Raw genomic sequence first — 27,118 nt, 5'->3', positions numbered from 1 at the left:
AATTCTAACTAACAAGATGTGTGACTTGTTGGCATTGTTCTTGTCGATTTAGTCTAGAATTACAGCTGGCGTGCATCAGCAGAACAAAGCAGTTTCTAGCATGTGTTTTGGGCCAAAGCATATTTAATCAGTTTATTCAGCAGTTTTTTTGACTCAAGAACCTATTGTTGTAAACTTAACAGTCCAGTTGCCCTACTCCCAGTCCTGAGCTCTTAACTATCAGCAGTATGATACTATGGTTACATCTACACAGCACCAATGCCTGCCTGCCTCCAAACCCCCACGGTAGTGACACTCGGAACCTGGCTCAAGTGTCTAGGCCTCGCATTACAAGATTAAATAGAATGTAGACGTTCCTGCTCGGACTGAAGCCCTGGCTCTGAAATCCACCAAGAGGGTAAAGTTCTTAGAGCCTGGGCTCCAGGCCAAGTGGGAATGTCTACTCAGCTATTTTTAGCCTTGTACTGCTAATCTAGGTCAGCTGATCTGGGCTCTGAGTCTTGCTTCCTGGGATTTTTCTGCTGTATAGATGTACCTTTTGATAGGAAATATCTGTGCTTTTTAACTATTTGGCTGCTGTTTTGGAAAATCAAGTATTATATACTTAAAAATATGCGTATGTCTATTATGGGAACATATTAGGAAACAAGTGCAGTGAAAATTAGTGTTTTGATGTTCACAGAAGCACTGGACTTTACTAAACATACAGCATAGGAGTGCTATTATCCCAACTGTACTTTACTCTGATTTCAAAAATTTCCTGAAAACCTGTTTTGAAAAGAATGAATTCCTGTATCTTGTGTATGTGAGCGCACTCTTTATGAACTAATTGACCCACTTTTCCTAGATCATTGGTCCCCAAACTGTGGGACATGACTCCCCAGGAGGTGTGGAGGAACATTTGGCAGGGGGAGAGCATGATGGGAATCTGACTCTGGCCTCTTTCCTCTGCCCAGGTCCCAGAGATGTGTGGGTAGATTACATTATGGGCGAGGAGGGGGAGCGACATAAAAAGTTTGGGGACCACTGTTTTAGAGGCTGGATAGGAAGAAAGCTGCAGTAGTTGAGGTCTTCACTGGGAGCTTTTGACATGATTTTGGGATTTGAAAGCAACTTCTGTAACCACAATACTAAACTCTTGAGTTAGAATTGAAAGTAAGGGGAGGGGAAACCCATCTCTGCAGTGGTTAAAAATATTTTTTTTAATAGAATAAAACATGGATGACTCACAGCTTGTCTGTACAGTTTTCCTGATTAATTCAATGTGTAGTCACTCTTATTCTGAAATAAGCTCACTTGGGAACGAGGCATGTGTTCTGCAGAATAAGGCCATGGCTACACTTACAGTTCTGCAGCGCTGGTAGTTACAGCTGTGTTCGTACAGCTGTGTAGGGCCAGCGCTGCAGTGTGGCCACACTGACAGCTACCAGCGCTGCAGTGTGGCCACATTTGCAGCGCTGTTGGGAGTGGTGCATTGTGGGCAGCTATCCCAGCATTCAAGTGGCTGCAACGTGCTTTTCAAAAGGGGAGGGTGGGGTGGAATGTGACAGGGAGCATGGAGGAGACAGAGAGAATGGATTTTTGGAGTTGACACTGTTCTCAGCTCCCTGCCTTGCAAGTTCTAAGGACTGGAAGACACTGAACAGTGTCTACCTTCAATCATTTTAAAAGTTCTGATCCCCTTCCCCCACCCCTCTCTCATTCACTAAATGCAAATTATGCACTCCTAAATAGCCACCAGATAAGCATCTGCTCAACAGGGACTTTCCCCTCCCCCTCTGCGGTGTGAGCGTGCTGTTTCTCTCTTCAAGCAAACAGCTGTGAACATTCCAAAGTAATTCCCCTGCCTGCCTCCGCTCGCTCAGCAAACAGGAGCTGTGTTTGTTTTTTAAATAAGCAGTTTGGCTGAACTCCGAGCTCTCCCTTTCTTCTGGTTTGTTGTGGACAGGAATTCTGGGATACCTCCTTATACCCCAGAGGTCAATAAAAGCGCTGGTGGGGTCCACACTTGCTGACCAGTGCTGGATCACCAGCGCTGGAATCGCTACACCCGAGGCTCGACCGGGTGTACAGCCAGCGCTGCAACCAGGGAGTTGCAGCGCTGGCCGTGCTTTGCAAGTGTGGCCACATCCTAAGTTGCAGCGCTATAACCCCCTCACCAGCGCTGCAACTCTCTAGTGTAGCCATGGCCTAAGAATATCCACATGTGGAGTTATCTAGGGAAAATTCCATGTGAGCCTTTAGGTTTGTTTCCATTGTCTATCAGGAGTGTTCACACTGTCATTTTTAGAGGTAAGTCTGAAATATGCCTGGAGTTACACAATGTGGATAAAAATGATTTGTTTCAAAAAAATCAAATTGATTTTTCAGGTTCTTAAAATTTAATTCATGTTTGTTTACAAGTTGCTAGTTCATTATTTCTTATTTCATAATCTTAAATTGCAAAAGTTGATGTTTTGTACAAGTTTCTCAGTGTTAGTAGAATTTCAGATTTTATGCAGGATTTTTATATTGAGTTTCACCCTTAAAATGCTAATCTGTTGTGGGGTGGGGAGAATCCAAAGCTAAAATGCTTTGACCAGGCTATATTTGATCAGGATTTTCAGACTGAAGTCAATGGATCTTGTGCTTTTGAGTCATTGTAGGTGCTTCTGAAAATACCACAGTTAGGTGCAAGGTGGTTTAAGCCTAAGTTTAGGCTTCTGTTTTCAAAAACTTTCTAGCTTGTGAATAAAAAGTTCTTTAACTTTGTTCATGAATTGAAAGTCTACACTCTGTTAACACTGAAACTATTTAAATGATAAAAACTTTAGCATAAAATCTTAATACATATAATTTTAGCTCCTTGTGATGCAAACACTTTATTCACATGAATAGTTCTGTTGACTTCAATGGTTCTAGTGCAGTTAGTTGCATATGGATTTAAGTGTTTCTAGGCTCAGTTCTTATTTTTTAATATTTTTGTGTTTTGCCTGTTATGCAACCCTTATTAAAAAGCCTCTAATTTTTTAATCTAAAGTTGCAATAGCACAAGTGAAACTCATTTTGTAAAGCCTCAACCAGATGTATATAAATGATTAGTGATTTAGATCTTACATTACTGCACCCTGGAATTGCAATGCTCTTAGTACAAAGTACTTGATTGCAAAATTCATGACCATTCAGTGACCATCTTGGCTTGCTATCCCACAGATTTCCTTTTGGATTACATACTTGAATCATGGGGTAAAATTATTTTGACTGGGCCGAAGAACATTTCAGCATTAACAAAGTGTTTAGTCTTCAGTGTTGAGATGCTCTAGGATTCTTTCCTAGTCAATTATGAGAACTTGTCTGTCCTTCAGGGCAGCTTCTGCAAAGGGCATTGTAGGACTCTCGACATTCAGGATTTGTGTTTTGTTTTGTTGTGGGTGGTTCCCCTCCCCACCATGGCTTCACTGCCAAGTGGGTGTATTCCTGACCTAGTTAAACTGAAGCTGAGCTCTAATCTATACCCTCAGTTTAAAGCATCTCTGAACCTGGGGTAGAGGCTCACCCGAAGCCTGGGCAAACTTCAGTGAAGAGAGACCCTCAGAAAGCTGGTGTTGCTCTTCCACTGTCCCTCCCAGGACTTGATAGTCTTTTGTCATCGTCCTCCCTGAGCTGTTAGAGGCCTTCAGCTCTGTCCATTTCAGCCCCTTTGATTCCACTTAAAAATAACCTCATCAGTATTGACCACCAGATAGGGGCTGAAAGCCTCTTACTATCTTTGTATACCATATTCTTCTTTATCAACTATAGGAGTATCCTTTAGCCTTGCTTGCATCCACTTTTGATCTACCATTGAGTACCAGTACTCTCTTTCCATACCTTACTAGAACACCTATCAGTTTCCTCTGGTTCCTGGATCCTGCTCTTGAAGATAGGGTGAAATATTCCTTGTTCTAACCTACATATGGAACGCTCTGTCTGGTTGGTTGGTTGAGCTTGCGAAGCCATAATGTCTTGATATTTGTCTGGCTAATGTGATAACTCTTAATTCTGCATCTGATCAATCCTGAAACGTCATGGAATGTTCTAGGCATCAGTAAATGGTATCTTATTGATTTCTGGGGAAATGAAAACACCAAAAGAGGGAAAGTAAGGAACACGAGTGCCTTTTCTCTGTTTAGTAAAGCCAGTGCTTCAAGCTCCTCTGTAATTGTCTGTATTTCAAAGAACTGGTTGATGGAGCTCATTAATGCCTTCCAATATCTCACCTCTGCCCGTTTTCCCAAGAGCTGAATATGTTGGTATCCTGAAAGACTTGTCTCCCAGACAGGAGAGAGAGAGAGAGTGTGTGTGTGTGTGTGTGTGTGTGTGTGTGTGTGTGAGAGAGAGAGAGCGCCATCTTGGTATAGGGGATACATAATCCCTAGTGGGGCAGGAGATTTGGAGACCTTGGTATGGGGAAGGGGCAGTGGTGCTACACCCCCAACTGCTGATATGGGTATGGAGAATGGGGGCACCTAACACAGGGTGAGGGGAGAATGAGTGGGCCCTAGTATGTGGTGGAGGGGAGAATGGGGACACAGTAGCCCCCAGGCATGAGGGAGAGAACATTGGAGTTGCAGGGACTCCTGCGATAGAGGGAAAAGGGAGAGTGGCACTCCAGGGAGGATGAATGGATGCAAGGAGCCCTGGTGTGTACAATAAAGAAGTTAAGTGTTGGAGTTCTCCCTAGTAGATATTTCATAAAAGCAGGAAATGAGCTAGCTCTTCAGTAGGAATTGGAGACTAGTCAGACATGTTTTTGTGGTACACTTAAATTTTTTTTAAAGGTGAGTTTTGGAGAAGCTTCTATAACGACACTAATTAAACTTTCTAATGTTGCTTTAACACAAACCATGCTAGAACGTGATTTCTTTCAGATCAAGGTTAAAATGAAAACTAAATTGTTCAAGTTCTTGATACAATAAGGATGTCTGAATTCTAGATACTAGTGTTCTACCCCCCCAGTAGTTCAAACATATAATACATTTTACTCCTGTAAAGTAGTATAAATGTGTGAATAAAAGGCCAGTCATATGGCAGCTAGATGTCCAGTGTGCAATCCTCCTAAACAAAAGTGTGCCTTAATGATATTTACATGCAAAAATTTTTTGCTTTTCAGTGCGAGGATGTCGTCCTGGCAAGATCGTGCAGATGACAGAAGCAGAAGTTCGAGGATTGTGCATAAAATCACGAGAAATCTTTCTTAGCCAGCCTATTCTCCTGGAACTGGAGGCACCACTGAAAATCTGTGGTATGTAAATACCTATGTATCTTGTCTTGTATCTCTAGTGTATACTTCAAAATTGGCATTTTGTTGGGAAAGGTGGAAACATAATAAATTGAAGATGGTTTTTTGGTGGTTTTGTGCCTTTATCTGAGTGACATACTAAATGGCCTTGAGTAACGTGGGTTGCAAAAATGGCCGTCTTCACTAGCTAGATAAGAAATTACGTTGATTTAATACTGAAGAGCTGATTGACAGTTGGCAGAGCATTTACTCTGAAAGACTGTCAGCATTTAGGGTGTAGTGTGATTAAATTTAAATTTAGCCTTCTGTAGTGCAAATTGTGTGGCTCCACGCCTAGAAGAGGAGAACCACTAGACTAGGGTTTTCTAATTTCAAGTGTATTACTCTGTAAATGGTGAGTCACATTAAAACATAGCATAAACACTTACATCATAATAGAACATGTTCATTTCAAAATGTATGAAAAATGCGAAGTCTTTAACAGACATACATTGCTACATTTAATTAATTCAGTTGTATTCTCAGAATGGATTCCCATTCACTTAAAGCAATTTAAACGAAATTTTAAAATTCACTGTCTTATGTAATTACATTGGATGTGTATTTTTAAACCACTTTGATTTTCATTCTACATAATGAACTCTTCAAGCTTTGTAGAAGACTTTGGCAGGTCCTTTCAGATAAATATTGGTAAACCTAAAATCCACGTAATTCCTTATTAACCTCTTTATAAAGTTAATGCTGGATATTTGCAGTAATTGGTGTACAAGCACAATATAGTTCCCAGTGCTGGTTAGTAAACACCACCCAGTTTGTTTGTCAGGCTTTTACATAGGGAGGAAGTGTTGCATGTAATGAACAGTACTATGATGCTGCCTTTTAAAATCCTGAATTTCTTGAATTAAGTATTCAATACTGAAGTGTTATGGTTCAAACACGCTCATATGTGTGGGCCCAAAGACTTTCATGGGCCATCCTAGACCTTAGATTAGACCAGTCATGCAGAAATCATAAACTTTCCTAACTTGTGCTATATGATCACAGGGATTTTTCTAATTACCCATATCCTAATATTAATGGGAAACTCATCTTAAATGACTATTTTTTTTAAAGCATTGCCTATTATACATTATCTTAAAACTGAAGACTAATCTAGTTTTGCTGTTAACCCTCTGTACTTCACTTGATATGAACAATAAACTGAGTAAAAAAAGCTAAAGTGAAACTAATGAAATGATGTAAGGAGATATTTTAAACAAACTGAAACAGAAGACTCATTATACTAGGCAAACCTGCAGCCATGCCCCTTTAGGCTAAATTTTGGATTCAACTTATCTGAAGGTGTTCTTTGTGCAGAAAATGATGGGGCAACAAATCTGAAGCTAAACTTAAGTAGCGATAACTTGCAGGAGAACATGATATAGGCCAGGGGTGGGCAAACTTTTTGGCCTGAGGGCCACATTGGGGTGGGGAACTTGCTTGCAGGGCCATGAATGTAGGGCTGGGGCAGGGGGTTGGAGGGCCGGGGGTGGTGGTGTGCAGGAAGGGCTCAAGGCAGGGGGTTGGGGCAGAGGAGGGGTGCGGGATGTATGGCGGGGCCTCAGGGAAGGGGGTTGAGGTGCAAGGTGCAGCAAGGAGTTCAGTTGCAGGCAGGGGGCCCAGAGCAGGGAGATGGGGTGCAGGAGGGGTTTGGGGTGCGGGCTCCAGCCTAGCACCACTTACCTGGAGTGGCTCTGGGTGGCAGCGACGTGCAGTCACCTGGCCCTGCACCACTGCAGGAAATGGTTGGCACTGTGTCCCTGTGGCCCCTGGGGGAGGGAGCGCAGAGGGCTCTGCTATCCTGTGGATACCTCGCCTGAACCTGTTGGTGCCGGTTCCCCGTTCCTGGCTAGTGGGAGCTTCAGGGGAGGTACCCAGAGGCAAGGGCAGCATGCAGAGCTCTTCTTTCCCCCCCCGCCACTTCCCCAGGCCACAGGGACGTGGTGCTGGCCCCTTCTGGGAGGAGTGTGGGGCCTGCAGCGCCATGGGAGTGGCAATCCCATGGGCTGGATTCAAAGCAGTGAGGGGCCTGATCCGGCCCACGAGCCATACTTTGCTCACCTCTGATATAGGCATTAGGATGTTTCTGATGTTTAGGGAGCTTGAGTCCTATGTATGGTGACTAAGAGAAGCTCTTGTGCAGGTAGAAATAATTTTTTGAACTAGTCTTAAAATAAATAAAACATATGTGCAGCTACGCTAATCATCTGGCCTACTAATTACATTAACTCATATGTTTGGGATTTATGTGGATTACGTAAGCCAATACCTTTCATATAACATTTTCATTTTATGCCAATTTTCTCTTTAAAAACAATGTAGTTCTTGTTCTGGCAGCCTTCCGATCTGACTTGCAGTTTAGCTCAAACTTGCATCTCTCAGGCATCTTGAACAGATTACTAAATGTCTTTCTAAATGTGGAGTCGTGGCCTACTTACAAAATGGTTTCTGCAAAATATTGTCCATTTATCCTCTTTCAACACTTGACTGTGGGTCTAATTGCAGATAAAATATAATGAAACTTTACCCAAATATTTTATTGATTATCCATGTACAGTAATTGGTGCCTGACAGTGAGGTTCCATATACTTACATTGTTAAATTAGGCTTATTGGAAGTAGAGATGTATGTAGAGAGAATTCAACTAACACTACTCTGCCCTAAATGTAGGTCTTAAGGAGAGCTCTCTGCTTCAGTTTGTGGCCTACAAACGTTGTCAGTTTACCATTGTCATCTTTGCAGCATCTGTGATCTTTGTCCAGTGCAAGTTCTAGTTCATAGTGCATACAAGTATTTGTCTACAAGGTACCAGGCTTTAAAGGAAAACTTAAACAAGCAAAATCCCTTTATTCTTCTGTGACTATCTTGTATATCTAAGGTGAGACTCACTGCATCAGTATGCACTGTAGGAATTTGCTTACATGGGCTTAGCTATCTTTCTCTTTAGAGGAATCAGTAACTTCACTAGATATGAAGTCAAATAATGCAGTTTGTCTAGTATTATGACAGGTCCAGGATAGCAAGTGTCCTCAAACACCAAATTGGCTTCGGGGCCCCTTTTATAGAAGCTATGTATCTTTCTCTGGAATAAACAGCATAACTGTTTAACCTAGTGAATTGTGTACAGCAATAGCTTTAACTCCATATGCTAGTGGTTTTTAACTAGTGGTCCATGGACTCCTTGGGGTCCACACCTCCATTTGAATTTTTTCAGGGGTCTGGAAATGAAAAAAGTTTGAAAACCACTGCCATACACCAAGCTAACACACTTATATTCTTTTACTTTTTTTTTCCCCAATGGACCAGGGACATGGCATGAAATAAAAAATATATATGACTATCTCTTTTAGTGGTTCTTGAACATTTTAAGAAGAATAGCCAGACTGGATCCCATTTGAGGTCCATCTATCCTGTCTGACAATGACCGGTACCATATTCTTCAGAGATCTTTGTGAAAGGCAGATGTGGGATTATCTGCCTCCTGTGTTAAGTTTCATCCTGATCTGTTGTTGGTAAAGATTGGCTTGAACCCTGAAGCATAAGGTTTAATATCCCTTTTAAAAAAATTGTCCTGGAATTATGATGTTTCCTCTTCTATATCCATGTGCAGAATGAATTTTGTTATGTGCACCATTATGCAGGTGATGTGTGGCGGGGATGAGGCAGAGGGGTTCAAAGTGTCGGTGGGGGATCAGGATTAGGGCAGAGGGATGGGGTGAGGGCTCTGGACTGGGACAGGGAGTTGGGGTACAGGAGGGATATGGGCTCGGGGAAGGAGTTCAGGTGCGGGAAGGGGCTCAGGTCTGGGACAGGGCATTAGGCTGCGGGCTCGGGGGTGGGGATGAAGGGTTTGGGGTGCAGGCTGCTCTAGGCTGTGACAGGAAGAGAAGACTCTCCCTAGCGCTCTCTTGCTGCAGCAGCCAGGGCTTTCAGGAGAGGTGCCTCTCCTCACTGCGCACTTGTGTGGCCCTTGTTAGTCTGCCGTGTGGCCACACAGCTTAGAGGGAACGTTATTCTAGGATTCTCTTGATATCCATTGTGATGTCCCATACCTATCTAATCATGTTGTGGATCACTCCATAAAATATTAAATTATCTATCTCTTACACTATCCACATTTTCTGTGGCCATTTGTGTTCTATTGCATGAAAAAGATTCTACAGGTGGGTGTGGTTCTGAAATCCTGTTAGCTTCTGCACATTTTGAACTTGAAACGGAGAAGCCAAAAAGACGTGGACCTAAGTGTGTAGAGTATGGAGAGGAGCTTGGGTTTGCTTGTTCAAAAAGCCTCTGGCAACTGAGATGGAGACTGGCTTACAATTAATGAGAAGCATCTTTGCTTGACCACTGTAGGCACTTCACTAGATCACATCAAAGTGTCCCACAAATCAGTCAAAACCTAAATGGGTCAAGTTGCATAAATTTAAATCAGTCAGTAGTAAGGAGTGTATGCTTATGCAATGAATGCTGCAAAAGCAAGGGTACATAGGTATTTTAACAGTAGGTCTCAAAGTGCTTTACAATGGAAGTATCACATCCCCATTTGCAGATGGGGAAACTGAGGCATAGCAAGATGAAGTGACTTGCCCAAGGTCACCCAATTGAGTGGCAGAGCCAGGAATAGAACCCCTTGCCAGCGATCTTCTGTAAGCTACTCTGCCTTCCTGTACACACGTAATTGTAAAGAATTCTTTAGTGTTTAGTTTTCTATTCTTCCATCACACCCGCCTACATGGTTATAGTTAGCCAGCCTCTGGGTGATATAGTATTCTGTGCCAACTAGTTATGACAGAACTGTTGCACTATGCAGCCTGCCTATTTTTTTTTGGGAGGGGGGGGCAGAGTGGCCCTTTGTGTAATATATGGTAAGTGGTAGGTGTATCTGGCTGAATAATTTGTCAGAATAATACTCGTATCAGTTTTTAATAACTATTTGCAAGCTTGCTGGATATCTTTTGTATAGGATATGATTTTCAAGAGTTCTGTCCTGTGTGGTATAGCAAATTGCATGCACACAAAAAAATCACATGAAAGAAGGCACTTAGCCAGGTTACCTTGTCCAGTGACATTGTATAGTAGCTGTAATATTGCCGGGTCAACAGTTGAATTTTTAGGGTATAAAACAAACTTAGAATAGCTTAATGCATCACCTGCCTCTACTGATTTTTCCAGTTTCTTTACTGATCGGAGTGTGGTGGTAAACCTACAAGTTGCTTTGCTTTTTAAAAATAGTTAGATTTGCTACCTTCTGTGTATTTGCATAGAGTCAGCTTTCTTCTGAATTTACATTTAAATTTGTACAAATAAACTGGAATTTCCCATCTTTTCCAGGGGCTACTTAGTTAAATGGAAAGGAAGATTATGTACCCTTCAGAATGTTTCTGGAACTGAAACTATAATTCTCTACAAATCTTGTGGTCAATTTCCATAGATTGAGTGCTTCAATTTTAGCTTTCTTTATCCTTTCTCAACAGACCATCTGAAAGATCTTTCCAGAATATCAGTCTGTTAACTGCCTCTCAAATTCTTAACTAACCCTCTAAAATGAGTACTAATTCAATGTCTTGGTTTCAGTAAGGTATTTATGATATTGTACTAATATTTATTTCTTTAAATTTACCTTATTCAGGTGACATTCATGGGCAATATACAGATTTACTTCGATTGTTTGAGTATGGAGGATTCCCACCAGAAGCCAACTATCTTTTCCTGGGAGATTACGTAGACAGAGGCAAGCAGTCTCTGGAAACCATCTGCCTATTACTGGCATACAAAATCAAGTATCCAGAAAACTTCTTTCTCCTAAGAGGAAACCATGAGTGTGCTAGCATTAATCGTATCTATGGATTCTATGATGAATGTAAGCAAAACCTTCTAGTTCTCAAAAGTTGCTTCTATTTAACAATATGTTGTAGGACTAGAAAGTTCATTTTGAACCAAATAATGACTGTTCATTGCAAGAATTTATCAAAGCAATCTGTAGGAAAAGCTTTCCATAAATTATTTTGAAACACAACTTATGTCTCTTAATACTTGGTTTTACATATGTGGTCTTTACTTGAAGTAAATTTACTCTGAAATGCTTTTAACAGGTGATCTTCATAGGTTTTATGAAACTTGAATAATTCAACTTTTAGACTTTGGGCAGGGTATAGTGCACGTTGTAGGTTGGCTATATAATTCCTTTTCTAATAGACTACTCTGTTCCTGCAGGCAAACGGCGATTTAATATTAAACTTTGGAAGACATTCACAGACTGCTTTAACTGTCTGCCTATTGCAGCCATTGTGGATGAGAAGATCTTCTGCTGTCATGGAGGTAAGATAATTACTTCAATCTGACAGTGAATGTAGTTATTTTTCCTATCCATTGCATTATTAGTGTCAATCTCTGGCCCAGGATCAGACTAAAACACTGTTCCATGTTGCATACAATAGCAATTAAATTACCATTAAGAGTAACTTTAATGGCACCATTAAGATAACTGTGTCTTATCCCTGTTCATCTCCTCATCCTCACTCTGTGTTCTCCCTTATTGTTGTGCTCAGGAACAGGATCTTTGCATTTATCTTCCAGTATGCCTAGATCGTTGTGCTACGTGATAACAGAAAATGCAAAACCAAAAATTGCACTTTTCTCCTTCAGAATCAGACTGAAGTTTAATGTGAAGTTAGCTTTAAAGAATTGACTTGCATACACATGCTGATTCCCCTCCTCCCCCCAAATTGCATAATAAATTGCCCAATCATGGGATAAACTTGTCAAACACAGAGGCAAACAAGTTCATAAATTGTTTCTGTTCTTGTGTCCAATCATTTGTTCCAGTGTATTTTCCTCACTTCCTCACCGTCAATGGCGTACAAGTCTTTTTCTCCCTGCCCGTATCCATTCCCTCCACAGCTGGCTTCTTAGCTTTCTTCACTTTTTCTCACTGGAGCCTAGGCAGAATGTAACCTATTTGCCTCCTTGTAGAGTGATCTGCCAGCCAAGTGGGCAGAGCCACGCCTGTAGTGTTTTGTGCCCAAACTGCTCCAGCTATGGGCTTCATGGTGCTGCAGGTATGATGCCTTCTCTACCTCCTTCAAGACTGACTGGAGCAGGCCCAGGCTCTAAATTTCCTTCTGTTTTCTTGGTGAACAGGAGGGCTTCTGACAGCAAGGCAATGATAACAGAGTGGGAGTGGCTCAGTTTTGCCTCAAGATTAGGTGATGAGTGCAGCCCCTGATTCAACCAACAATTGGAGGCTGCCTAAATTGGAGCTCAGACTGCCATTTTCCAAATACAGTGTGGGGCAGGTAGCATGCCTTTTGCAAGAGCTGCTGCGCAGTTGTCCAGTCCTGTTTCTTGAGCACTTCCCCTCTCCTTGGGTGACTAGCATCACAAAAGAGCCATCACTCTACCCCCACCTGGCTTAATGCCTCTGCTTGTTTCAAGTGATTATGATATGAGCTCTAGATCTCCACTCCCCTCCCCCTTCGCATATGTGAAGGAGATCAAATGAAAGATGCATGTGTACCTTGAGGGATCCAGTATTCATTATTTCAGTGCTAAGTTGTGTAGGTTGTCAGTAGCAGTGCACAGGGACCGTCTTGTGATGCTGATTGTTAGCAATGAGGTGGAATATGAGAGCAGTCTGTATGAGTAATGGTGAAGGATTTATAAAATGTAATGAGCAGTTTGTTTCTAGGGTATGGGTTCAGTGTTTGGGTGTAGAACAGGTATAGCTAGTTCCTGTTCAGTACTGCTTGCCTGAAAACAAGCTTTGCCTTAGCAAAGAGAAGGTTTTACTCTGTCCTACAGATGTCATGTGCCTATTCAGTGTGTGATGAGCACTATCTGCAAAGGCATAGTGTGAGTATGTGTTCCTTTATCAACCACAGGTGTTCAGCTTCTGCCAGCCCAGAGTAGAATCTGCTAATGCCTTGCATAACTTTCAATTACAGCCCATTTCCTTTTTAGCTCATGAGGAATCCATCCCTTTAGTAGAATGGCTGAGTCTTGCTAGCGTAAGACAACTCATCAGCTTTATATGCTGAAATACTGGGCTCTCTCCCGAGTTGGAAAGCCCTTGCACAGTGCTATTTAGCATTGGTCCAGGTTGTTAAATGAGTAGAAGCAGATTTCACTACCTATAATACAGGCTTTTTCAGTGAAATACTCAAGTTCTCCCAGAATTTTTTATTTTGATCCTGAGAATTGCTAGCTTTTAAAAAAGCTACTTTCTGGGATTATCTAATTCACTTTTTCATAAGTGTGTATGCCAACGGTGAATCGAAAGGAAAGAGTAGAAGCAAGCCTGTAGAGGGAGAGCATCTGTGCAGTGATAAATTTGGAAGCTGGTCACTTATCACTCTCTCGCAAGTTTGAACAGCAGAAAGAAGACCATTGGTTCAGATTGTTGAATGCATTGTCAAAGAATATTGATTTACAGGTATGGAATCTATTCCAAGTAGTTTAGGTATAATACTTAAGTTTCTTAAAAACACATATAATTGAAGGTTTTTGCTAATCCCTTTAGCAGAAGTATTTCCCAAATCATGACACCAATAGCAGTTAAACTCAGGTAATAGGCACTAACCGGTGAGGTGGTGTAGGAGTATGTGGCTTGTGCAGACCCTCTTACTGCTGACCATAGACTGAAAAAACAAAAAACTTGAAGTTCTGCATGCATTGTACTTGGGAACAGAGGCCCATGAGAGAACCCCAGAAGGTGATTATTTCTGGAAAACAGATACAAGGTGTAAACAAGTTTCCCTTATAAACATAATTGGGGATTTAAAAACATGTATGTTTTTTATTTTTAAAAAGTAAGACAATCTCAAATTCTGTGTACCATTTAGAGAATATTCTAACTTTTAAAACAAGTGCCCTTTAAGACTTGTAATGCTTCCAGATAGAGGCAAAAGTATTAGCACTATTAAAGCTGATTGGCAGATATGAAAAGCTTAGCAGAATGTCCTGAATACACCAAAATAACAAACAGCCCAGGGTGGCACTAAGCACATTTGAGTGGTAAACCTTGCCCTCTCTTCTCCTCCCCATGCCCTCCAAACTGCTTTTCAGGTCCCTGAGTTATGGATTGTCAGCACCTACTCATGAAGTCTGAGTCTGTGTACACTGTACTGGTAATAAAACAAACCTGCTGGAGTTCGGAGCCAGCTTATAGGAGTAAGGTAGGTGCCTTTTTTACTATATTGCGTATTTTTGCATAGTTTTTTAAAACTTTGCCCTCTGGGATATACAATAAAAGCTTTGCAAAACCGCATAACATAGTAAACAAAAGGCACCTCACTTATCCAATAAGGCAGTGTGCTGAAATCCTGATTTCACACCGATGTTCCTTTCTTGCTTACATTTCTGCAGTTCTCTTCTTTGCACACACACTCCATCTGATTATATAAACCAAATCTTCCCTCTGCTACAGTCTCTCCAGTATGTTGCTCCAATATGTTGCTGAAATTATTTTCTATCACTGACTCAGATGTTCCCCTCTTTGAATCCCTTAACTGGCTTTTTGACTGCACATCAGATTGAAGTTTCTCATCCTTGCCTTTAGGGCCTTCAACAGCTCTGTACTCACTTCTTCATTTTATCCTATCTTTTTGCTTAAATTTAGCCTACCTCTGAACCATCCCCAGTTTCCTCCTTTCACTTTTCTCTTTGGGTCCTCTTCCATGCTGCTCCATGCTTATCTCTTCTCCTCATGTGCGAATGGACTTTGCTGCTTCAGAACCTTCCTCAAAGCCACTCTTTCAGAAGGCCTTTCAGTGATAAACTGCTGTTAACTTTCTGTACTGTTAATCTCATATTGTCGCCGTGTCTATTCTCAGAATAGTTTGTCTGCCTGAATTAGGTTTTAATCTCTTGGGGGAGGAGGCAAGATCTTTGTGCAACACAAAGCATAGAAATGGTGTTTCAGTGGGAATTCTGAGATTGGTGTGACACCACTAGCATAATGTTGGGGCTTCCTGTGAGGGGATGCAGCAATATACAAATAGCAAAAGATGATTTGAGAATACCTGAGGAGAGCCATGGGTTAAATTCCCTAAATTTGTAGTATCCCTTTTGCCCTCTTTATCATGATTCTATATGGGATGCACTTTTTCCTAGAATAAAGATCAGACAGCCAGCAGGGCTCTCTTCTTATTGTTTATAATGTTCTTTCCTTTTTGATTCACCAGTGCTTAGATTTGATGAGGACAATAAGGCCCCTTAACTTCCATGTTTTGATCTTGCTTTGGCTTAGCCTAAACATGCACCTGTATAATCCTTTTAGTGCATTTAAATTTATAAAAACACTTGTCTGTGTCTCGTTACCAGTAAATGGTTGCATCAGAGGACCAGGCTTGTAACTGTTGCCATGTCACAAGTTGCAGTCTGAAAACTACACTACTGCATTAAGAGTTCACCATCTTTATCCATGAGGTATTGAGGTGCACAGGTAATCATTGTAGTGGGGGCAGTTTGACAGTAGTTTTTCTAATTTGTATTAAATCCAGATAGTCTGTGGATCTTAACCCTCGACCAGTCTCAACTCTGTTGTTCACAGTAGGAGGAGGTGGGATAAGAGGCAATCTCAGCTTCTTGCAAAAGTGATCTTTATTTGCAGATGTTCAGATTGTATTTCAGCATTTAAAACAATTCTTATGCTGCTATACGCTGGTGTCTTGCACAATCTTCAGCCTTGCACCCACTGGACTTACAGCACTTTGCTGATCCAGGTAGCACACTTTTTTATTTTAAAGGCAATTTGTGTTTTGTTGATGGTGTTTTGGGTAGCTTTGGATACCAGTACCTTTTTTCCTAGGAGTCTACATTGACTAACCTTTGCACATGACTGTGCCTTGTACCATATCACACAATAATTTTGCTGGATAAGATCTACGAGACAAATCCAGAAGAGATTTTAAATTGATGCAACTTGCATGTCAGTAGGTCAGAAAAGGATTGTGGAAGGAAGGTTAAGTAACTGTCAGAAGGGTGTCAATTAAAGCTGACTAGGGCCTACTTTTACATGACTACTTCCTCCTTGATGTGTAGGTAACAGAAATTTAAACTTGTTTGGACCCAATTTTGAAGGTGTTATTTGCACCAATTTGCATATCTTTCTTTATATTCAGCCAAAGAACCAGTCTTTCTTAAATAATGACTGAAGATAAAACTGTCTTATTAAATGCTTGGAATATTGAAAAAAATAGTCTTAAAATAGATTGGAAAATTAGTAGGCTCTCTTACTGACCTAAAGGGGTGTTCTTGGATAAAACAGCTGCCACTATCTGTCAACTCTGAAATGTCAAGTGAAATCAAAATTTAAGTGACTCTTATAGTGAAAGAGTCTTCCTGCCATGTGAACTCTTTAGAACATTGGACTGAGCAAAATAGACTTTATTTTTAATGTTAGAGCTCCTAGGTTCTGTTCTCAGCTTTGTGACTGATTTTTGTGGTTTTGGACAAATCACTTAACTTCTCTAGATAAAGCAATCCTTAGAGGGCTTTTCAAGCCCCTTTCTTCAACTTAAGTCTTGCTGTAGGGCTGTTAGAGTGGAGCAGCCTTGTAGGTACTCTTCTAAATCCCTGCATGCCAAGGAGGCTGCTTCCATGCCTGCATAGCTTAGGCTAGTGTGGAGAGGGACAGTGGAATCACAAACTGGCTGTAGTGGCACTAAGCGCTTGTACACACTGCTACTTATGTCAGTATAATGTATATCACTCGGGTGTGAATAAGCCACCCCCACCCGCAAGCAGTGTAAGTTACGCTGACATAAGCACTGGTATGAACAGCACTATGTCAGTGGGAGATGCTCTCCTGCTGACATAGTTACTGCCTCTCTCAGAGGTGGTTTTATTATGGGAGAGCTCTCCCATTGGCGTAGAGCATCTTCACCAGATGCACTACAGCAGTGCTGCTGTAGCTTTTCTAGCTTAGACTAGCCTTCATATTCTGCATAAGTGGTGTGCTGCAACTTTGCATCCTGACTATAGTATGGAGTAAGCTCTTTAAGTTAGTTTTCCCAGTGAACTTTGGGTTTTTATACAGGTGAAGCAGTTACTTGTGCTTTATGCAGATGAAATAAAGTTTACCTGTTTGTGTAATGGGTATGAGACCGACCTTACTCTGCAGTTGCAGTTCTAAGCATCAACAGGGAAAACCCACTTAAATTCCCCCCCTCCACTCCCCCCCCCCCGCCCTTTGAATGAGAAGGTAGCATACAAATAAATAAGTACTACAGTAGAACCTCAGAGTTACAAACTGACCAGTCAGCAACACATCTCATTTGAACCGCAAGTATGCAATCAGGCAGCAGAGTTTGGAAAAAAGCAGATACTGCATAGTACAGTGTTAAATGTAAACTGTTAAAATAAAGTTTTTAAAAAAAGATTAGACAAGGTAAGGAAATGTTTCTATGCTTGTTTCAATTAAATTAAGATGGCTTAAAAGCAATATATTTCTTCTGCATAGCAAAGTTTCAAAGCTCTAAGTCAATGTTCAGTTGTAAACTTTTAGAAGAACTAACGTTTTGTTCAGACTTACAGACAACTGAAGTTCCGGGGGTATTTGTAACTCTGAGGTTCTACTGTAGGAAGCCCTTTAAATGCTGTTGCAATCCTAATGCACAGACTAGTTGTATTTTAAGTGGTGTCTAGAAACCCGCTGACTTTTTTCCACTTTATATTACAGTGAAAATAATGCATGCTGTATCACCTCGAGCCTCCAGTTATGTATTTCCTGTTACCCTTTTAAAAGTAAGAATACAAGAAGCTTAGTTAATTTTTGTATATATTTACAGGACTGTCACCAGATCTCCAGTCAATGGAGCAGATTCGGAGAATTATGAGACCCACAGATGTTCCTGACACAGGTAAGACATACAGAATTTATTGTACATGTATCTTGCAGTGATGCCAAAGCAAACTTACCAGTGGCATTAGAATATCGGAACCAATTTCTATTTATGCAGTTGAGAGCCTTGGAACACTCTAATTGTGCTTCAGTTGTAATCTTCAGTACCCTATTCCTGTTCCTACCTAAGATCTCGAGGCTTTCGTTGTGCGAAGTATGAATTTCATTGTGCTTTTTGGTAACTAATTGAGTATTTGTTTTGACAGAGCGAGCGCCTGAGATCAGATACTTTTTTCACCTTTAGTTGTCATCTTGGCAGAATTATGAAGTTTGTATTCCTTGCCTAAGAGAAGGGACTGCAGTGAATTATCCCAAATAAAAAATAAAACAAGACTTTCTAGAAAATGAATAAAATAGCTAAGTGAAATCAGAAAAACTTAACTGAAAATACAGGTTCTGTCTCCCTAGCCTTGGTTAAATAGGCCCCAAACATTTAGTTGTTCAAAATCCATCAAAGAACATAATCCGTGTTTCTAGAGTTATCCTGGTTTCTCATAGCATCAGAGTTTAAATTAATCTGGGGTTAGTAGTAGTCTTTTTGCTGTGCAGGCTTGTCAGTTTTTTGTAACCTCTACTGCTACTTTTCTGTGGCCAGATGTTGAACTTGTTTGTATTAATGTTCTAGCCCTAAAGTTCTCTTTTTCCATGATCATATTAATACTTGCATAAATACATTTTATGGGGGGAGAAAATTGATCTCTTTTACCACTACAACAGCCACTTCTATATCATTTTTATTAAAAAACTACCCCCTTGTCCAGAACTATAGGAAACAGAATTGCTAATTCGTTCCCTAGTATTAAAGAAGATCCTTAGCCCTGTATAGATGGTGTCTAGTAATGCATGATCTTGCTTTGAATGAGTAGTTGTTGGTTTGAAGTCAATTTGCATGTTAAAGGAGGTCTCACAATAGGGTTATCTTTGTCCATCATTACACCATCTCCTTTAAGTCCAAGATTTTATTATGAAGATCCTCTTTCACAGCTGACTTCAAATGTCAGTCTGTTAATTTTTATTATATCAATTTATGAATGGGTAGTATCCTGTCCATTGCCATAAGCCAAAATACATTAGGGTGCAAATTAATACCTATGTAATTTGCATCGAGATGCAGCATGAGGCAAGTAGTGGAGAACTTTCACAACACAAGTGTAAATTACAACATTAATTCATACCTAAAATATCTCCTTGCATTGTATTATTTAACTGGATTTAAAAAAAAAAATGAAAAAGGAAGACATTTTAAACTTCAGTACTTGGCTTCCATCAGAAAGTCCTTCAAAAAAGGAGGGCTTTTTAACTAATGTGTCTGGTGTCACTGCTAGAGCCAATCCATTTTAAAGCTGCCTGCAGAATTATTTGATTCTAGTTCACAAAGACACTTCCTTCTGAAAAATCTTATAACTGCTTTTGTTGCAAATGACCCCCATACAGTTTCACTGTTCTTCTGCTGGTGCATGCCCATGCCAAGCTATAAGACGATGTTGACCAGCAACAGTAAAATCAAAGCTGAAACTGAGGAGGCTGAAGAAAAAATGTGTGCGTGTATAGAAAGAAAAAGGAGGGTTGTTCTTCTAAGCATCCACAGGGAAAACCCACTTAAATTCCCCCCTCCCCTCCAAATTTTTTTTTCAAGATCTCTGAAAAATGTGGTAGATTGTTAACTTCTTTAAACCTTGAGTGGCAGTTTCTCCAATCTAGTTCAGCCACAAATTATTTGGCTTGATGCGGGAATTATTGGGAAAGATTCTGTAATCTGTTGGTTGGAGGTTAGACTCTAATTTTAAAAAATGAAGTTGAACATTCCTTTAAGTTGGCAATATTATGGGGCTCTGAATGTTAAGTCTTTTTTTCCTGAGGCCTACCTCTATACTCTTCTCTTCCATGATTTTTTAAATAGTATTTTCAGCTTCATACGCTTGATGTGATAAAACTGAAGTGGCTGGTGTAGTGACAATGAATTGAGTGTTTGGTAATTAGAATGGTCATTGGAAAATTACAGCTGTGCTTTCCTATTCTAATGTCTTCAGAATTACTCGTGTTAATTTTATTGAGTATACTGAGGTTGAATCTATATGCTGTTTACATGGTGTTAGGAGATCATGTTAAAATATCATTACACATACAGAGCGGTAATATGATTTCATCTTAATTGTGTAGTTGAAACCAAAATATGTTTAGGAATTTTGTTATAGCACTGTAAAGATCATGGGCCAGATTCATCTAACCTGACTCTTGTGTGGAGTCATAAAGGAAAGGTCATATGATCCCCTTCATCAGAGGACATGTGCAGCCCAAAAAGTGAGAGCTCCAGGGTAGTTTCTGTCAGCATATTCCTATAGCAATCTTGATAGAGAGAACCATCAGGGAGGGCAGTGATGCCACCGTCTCCCCTCTCAAGATATGCCCAAATCTAGAATTGAGGGTCTCAGTAGTCTCTTGCAGGTTCTTTAATATTTTAAAATAGAGTACTAACCAAAAAGCAAGCTTTCTTGGTAGATACAAATTGCTGAATGCAGGCAGTACATTTTAGCATATCAGGTGGATTAAATACTAGACGTTTCTGTGCAGTCTGTAGCTGTACCTTGTGTTTTGGATAACCAGTCAAATATAGACAAGTAAATTTTAATGTCTGTACTTTGTTTGGCGGGAATGGGACAAGTTAGGACAGAGCATAGTGACAGAAAAGAAATTGAAGACACCTTCATGGAAAATTCTGAAATCCTTACCAGAAACATCTTCAAACTAACCAGAAAAACCACTCTGTACTGTAAAACGGTTTTGGTGCATTTTCTTCATACAGCTGTTATCTCTCTAAGGGTACATCTACACTGGAATAAAAGATTCATGGCACGGCTGCCCTGGCCCAGGCAGCAGGGCTAAAAATCATTGTGTAGACATTTGGGCTTGGTCTGGAGTCTGGCTCTGGAGCCCTCCCCACTTAGAGTCCCAGAGCTTGGGCTCCAGCCTGAGTCTGAACATCTACACAGCAATTTTACAGCCCTGTGATCTTAAGTCAGCTGACCCAGGCCAGCCACAGATGCTTAATTGCTGTGTAGATGTACCCTAAAAGCTCTAGTTAAAATGACACAATTGTTGTTTGGCTTTCAGATTTATCGGTTTAGTTACATTTCTAAGCAGGCAAGAATGGTTGTCAAAACAAAGCCACTGTTCAGAAGTACAAAGTATCTGAAAAGCGAATGGCACGCGCGCACACGCACCCCGTATGTCTACACAAGAGCCAGAAGGTATAAATTAGAGCTTAAGGAGATACCTGATTGAGCTAGTGTTTTTAAAAAATAGAGCAGCAAAGAGTTCTGTGGCACCTTATAGACTAACAGACGTATTGGCGCATGAGCTTTCATGGGTGAATACCCACTTCGTTGGATGCATGTACATCCAACGAAGTGGGTATTCACCCACGAAAGCTCATGCTCTAATATATCTGTTAGTCTATAAGGTGCCACAGAACTCTTTGCTGCTCTTACAGATCCAAACTAACACGGCTATCCCTCTGATACTTAAAAAATAGATGTCTCTGTGGTAGCATGAGTGATGGGAGGGGTGAATCACCCCTCCCATAGTCCCATCTGAGATCTGTATGGCTCTTCGAATTGGAATTGACACTTTCCAGCTCTAGTATAGACCACCTCAGATTTGAAAATGGTTAATTGAGTTCTATGAAAAGTAGTACACCATAAAACTAGTGCTTTGGGGTTTTTAAACAAATTGTTGACTGAATCAGTATACCAAAATTTTGCCTCATAACATTTTATGGCAAAGTTGGGTACCTGAAAAGGGTTTTGTCTGAAGAAATAAAGTTACTTTATTTCGGCAGAGTGAATAACTGCATTATGGACAACAAACTGGAGTGTTGAATGCAGAACAAAAGGAAGTGTGAACTGTTTCCTTTATAAATACAATGTTTTTTGGCAGTTTGCTTAGTCGATTTATGAAGTAACATCCACACAAATAAACTCATATGGCAAGTTTTCATCTTTAAAGTGTACAGTAGCATCACTGGCTTAAATCTAGATAACACACTGAGCAGTAACTGCCCATTTTAATACTGTCAAAAGCTAGATTTATTTTACTTAAGTGTGGTGTTCTATAACAGAAGACTAGCATATTTGTAATTGAGTACCTACCTAGAATACCTGATTCCCTTTATCCTACTTTGTAGTTTTACTGTACTTGAAGCATGACTACGAATGGGGGAGGTTTTTAAAATATGTTAAACATGTCAATTGAAATTGTACATTTAGAATAAAATGTCATGTCTCTTGCGGAACTCTCTGGAAAGACTAATAGGGTCCTGGATGTAACCCATTCAACTGCAGCAGTTTGTAACTACGAGTACTAAAGTGGTGGTCTTGACAAGATACTGTACAGCCTAATTAGATACTACATTTCTTGGTTTTTAGAAACGTTGAGTCAATAATTCACAAAAATGAAATCCTTGTGAAACTTCATATTGAAGAATGTATTTTTGCAAGCCTGATTGCTGTATTACAGTATTGTGGAGAGCCATCTGAGGCTCTCTAGTTCAGTCCACAGATCAATATTCAGTCTCTGATCAGAGTTGGTTTCTGCTCTGCAATATGCATGTGTAGCACTACTCAAGAACTGCTCACATAATCACATAAATGTGCTATATCTTCTCATTACACCTCTACACCAATATAACACTGTCCTCGGGAGCCCAAAAATCGTACTGCGTTATAGGTGAAACTGCATTGTATCAAACTCGCTTTGATCTGCCGGAGTGCGCAGCGCGCCCCGCCCCGAGTTCAATTTATGTCGGGGTACAGGTGTATGTAGTTTATCTAAATGTTTCACTCATCAGTCCACTTAACTGCATTCGGCTGGGTTTTTTTGGTCAGGTCGGTCAATGGGGCAGCGATTTGGTTGTAGTGTGGTACAAATCGCCTATAGTACCCGGCCAAGCCTAAGAAGGATTGGACCTGTTTCTTTGACTTTGGGACAGGCCACTTTTGGATAGCATCCACCTTGGCCTGTAGGGGGTTTATGGTTCTTCGACCCACCTGGTGTCCCAGGTAAGTCACTCTGTTTTGGCCTATTTGGCACTTTTTGGCCTTAACAGTTAGTCCGGCCTGCCTGATGTGCTCAAAGACCTTTTCCAGGTGTTCTAGGTGTTCGGCCCAGGAGTCAGAAAAAATGGCCACATCATCGAGATAGGCAACTGCATATTTGCCCAGTCCTGCTAGTAGACCATCTACCAGCCTCTGGAAGGTGGCGGGTTCATTTCGCAGCCCGAAAGGAAGCACATTAAATTCATACACCCCTGCATGGGTGATGAATGCTGACCTCTCTTTGGCAGGTTCATCTAGCAGTACTTGCCAGCACCCCTTGGTTAAGTCTATTGTAGAGATGAACTGGGCATGTCCCAACTTTTCCAGTAGCTCATCGGTGCGTGGCATTGGATAGTTGTCTGGATGAATTACCGCATTTAGCTTACGGTAGTCCACGCAAAAACGTATTTCCCCATCTGGTTTGGGTACCAGAACCACTGGAGATGCCCATGCACTGGTAGATGGGCGGATTATACCTATCTGTAGCATGTTCTGGATCTCCCGTTCTATAGCAGCTTGGGCATGAGGAGACACTCCGTAGGGTGGTGGTCTAATGGGGTGAGCATTACCTGTGTCAATGGAGTGGTATGCCCGTTCAGTCTGTCCTGGGGTGGCTGACAGGGCCGTCCTTAGGATTTATGGGGCCCTAGGCAGTATTATTAAACGAGTGCCCCTATGCTGGATGGCAGCCCAAGCTCACAGCCTGGTGGGGGAGGGGGAGGAGGGACTTGACAGCAAAGGATAATGAGATGCCCAGCCTGCCTCATGGTGGCGGAGAGTCACAGTTCCCCACAGAGACTTCCATGCACTCTCCCTCATGCAGAATGGACATGAAGAAAGTACCTAATTAAAAGCACTAAAATTTGGGAATAAAAAATGTCAGTCACAGGTTTTTTGATATGCCCTGAAGTTTGTCAGAGATTTATTTGCAAAAACTTCATAGTAAGGGTGAGTCAGCTGTCCTGCTGAATACAACATTACATATAATGGAATACATGATGCAGCTCTTTTCTGTTTTACATTTTCTTCATCAGGATTTCTAGGTTGAATTTATATTTTAAATTTACTCAAATCTTAAGCCAGCATTCCAGATTACTACATATTTAACTCACTGAAACAAATCAGAGAGGTTTAGTGTGTTCATAACAATGTTCATTGCTTTTAGAAAAAGGGAACAGTAATTTACTTTGTGTGATCTCCATAACAAGAGACATGGTTATGAAATTTCACCAACTTTAAAAAAATATGTTTCCAAAGATTTTAGGTATAACAAGGATTTTGTCTTACTAAGGTACTGATTTTGCTGGAGGATTCTTTTAAAACTAGTTTGTCAGATAGTCAGAAGTAAAGAAAGGGAACTCTTTGTCCAGCCATCTGGAAGGGAAGGACTGTTGTCCCTTTAAGGGCTCTCTTCAGTGGGGAGTGGGGGGAGAGGTGGTGAAGGGATGGACAGAAAGGACAGGAAGACTTGGAAGCACTTTTTTTTAACTATAGTAATTAAAATGTGTATTTTAGATAGGAGAGGTCTTTTGAAGGATTTATTTAAAAAAACTATGTGTGAAGATCCACACTTTTAAGGCTAAAGATGATTGTGCATCTAAAACTCTATGCAAGCATTTTTTAGAAATGTGATTTTATAATCTTCACCAGCTCACTAATGAAATATTTTTAAAGCAAATTTTAAATTAAGGTCCTGTAGACTGACATGTTCTGTGTAAATATTACATTAATGCACAACTGTTTTTGTCAGTAAAGTCAGAAACTGACAGTATAGAAATTTATTTGGGCATAAGCTTTCGTGGACATCTGATGAAATGGGTTCTAGTCCACAAAAGCTTATGCCCAAATAATTTGTTAGTCTTTGAGGTGACACAAGGACTCGTCCTTGTTTTTGCTAATACAGACTAACAGGACTACCACTCTGAAACTTGTCAGTATATACCTTGGGGTTGGCAAATGCCTGTTAAATGGCTTTATTACCCCTTGAATGCCTCTTTAACAGTTTCAATGTTGTGCTAATAGGTCTGGCAGGCTGGAGGTTTTTTCACTTTTAACTACTAGATTCCCTCCCAAGGAAGACTCACCAGGCTAGAGCAGCCATCTGTGGGAGCCTGCAGAAAGGATCAGAACAGGGATAGGAAAACAAGAGGCTGGACACTAAGACCCAGTGGTGCCCCAAATTTTCAGGTGCCCTACGCAGCTGCCTATGTTGCCTATGCCTAAGGACGGCCCTGGTGGCTGAGGACAATGGGGCGAAGCTAGTGCACAGCTCCTTGATTTGTTGCCACTGCAGACATTCCAGGGTGGTTGAGAGGTTCACCTCTTCCACGCCACTGTCTTTTTCCCCTTCGTAGTAGACACTGTCAGGCCACTCAGCGTCATCTCCTCCCTGGACTGTAAACTGACAAACCTGTAAGTCTCTGGAATAAAAGGGCTTGAGAGAATTAACATGGTACACTTTTTGTGCTTTAGGGAGGAATTGGGAAATGCTATGAGGTAGTTAACAGCTCCCAGGCGCTCTTGGACCGTGAATGGCCCTTCCCATGATGCTTCCATCTTATGGGCCTGTTGCACCTTCAAGACCATAACCTGGTCTCCTACCTTGAAGGAACACTTTCTGGTGTGTCTGTCATACCAGGCCTTTTGCTCTTCCTGAGCATCCTTTAGGTTTTCTTTAGCAAGGGCTAAAGAGTGTCGGAGAGTGTTTTGTAGGTTGTTTACAAAGTCCAGAATGTTAGTCCCTGGAGAAGGCATAAACCCCTCCCATTGCTGCTTTACCAACTGTAATGGCCCCTTAACCTCGTGGCCATGCACAAGTTCAAACGGTGAAAACCCTAAACTGGGATGTGGTACAGCCCTGTAGGCAAAAAGTAACTGCTGCAACACTAGGTCCCAGTCATTGGAGTGTTCATTGATGAATTTACATATGGCCCCCAAAGTTCCATTAAACCTTTCCACCAGGCCATTGATTTGATGGTGGTATGGGGTGGCAACCAAGTGGTTCACTCCATGAGTTTCCCACAGTTCTTCCATGGTCCCTGCCAGGAAATTAGATCCTGAATCTGTAAGGATATCGGAGGGCCAACCTACCCTGGCAAAAATGTCTGTTAGGGCCAGGCACACAGCTTTAGCCCTGGTGTTGCCTAGAACTACTGCTTCCAGCCATCGGGTAGCAAAGTCCACGAAAGTCAGTATGTACTGCTTTCCTCTGGGTGTCTTTTTTGAGAAAGGACCCAGAATATCCACAGCTACTCGCTGAAATGGGACCTCAATTATGGGCAGTGGCTGGAGAGGGACCTTGACCTGGTCTTGGGGTTTTTCCACTCTTTGGCACACTCCGCAAGACCGGACATACTTGGCAACATCCTTGCCCATCCCCTCCCAGTGGAAGGACTTCCCCAACCGGTCTTTGGTTCTGTTCACCCCAGCATGGCCACTGGGATGATCATGGGCTAAGCTTAAGAGCTTTTCCCGGTACTTAGTTGGAACCACCAACTGTTTTTGCGGATGCCAGTCTTCCTGGTGTCCACCAGAAAGTCTCCTTGTATAAAAGTCCTTGTTCTACAACAAACCGGGATCGATTAGAAGAGCTGAGAGGCGGTGGAGTGCTGCATGCCGCCGCCCAAGCCTTCTGAAGGCTGTCATCTGCTTCCTGCTCAGTCTGGAACTGTTCCCTTGAAGCTGGAGACACCAGTTCTTCCTTAGACTGGGGACTTGGGCTTGGTCCCTCTGGAAGCGATGTAGGTGATGGGGTTGTTTCCGTTGCTGGTGAACCACTCTCCGCTGGTGCACCAGGGGGTATTTCAGGCTCTGGATGAGCCTCTT

At 41.4% G+C, this 27,118-nt stretch overlaps 1 protein-coding gene across 1 annotated transcript in view; it reads left to right on the top strand.

Annotated features, from left to right (window-relative positions):
• PPP1CB (protein phosphatase 1 catalytic subunit beta) overlaps window positions 1-27,118 on the top strand; it is a 55,865-nt gene that overhangs the window by 16,074 nt on the left and 12,673 nt on the right. Inside the window, exons 2-5 of the mRNA XM_050948619.1 lie at window positions 5,132-5,263; window positions 10,929-11,159; window positions 11,513-11,617; window positions 18,088-18,159. Coding sequence (XP_050804576.1) covers window positions 5,132-5,263; window positions 10,929-11,159; window positions 11,513-11,617; window positions 18,088-18,159 — 540 coding nt within the window. The remainder of the gene's footprint in view (window positions 1-5,131; window positions 5,264-10,928; window positions 11,160-11,512; window positions 11,618-18,087; window positions 18,160-27,118) is intronic.

This window comes from Gopherus flavomarginatus, chromosome 4 (assembly GCF_025201925.1).
Source record: "Gopherus flavomarginatus isolate rGopFla2 chromosome 4, rGopFla2.mat.asm, whole genome shotgun sequence".
Taxonomy (NCBI): Eukaryota; Metazoa; Chordata; order Testudines; family Testudinidae; genus Gopherus; species Gopherus flavomarginatus.
This window is presented reverse-complemented; position numbering and strand designations above follow the sequence as displayed.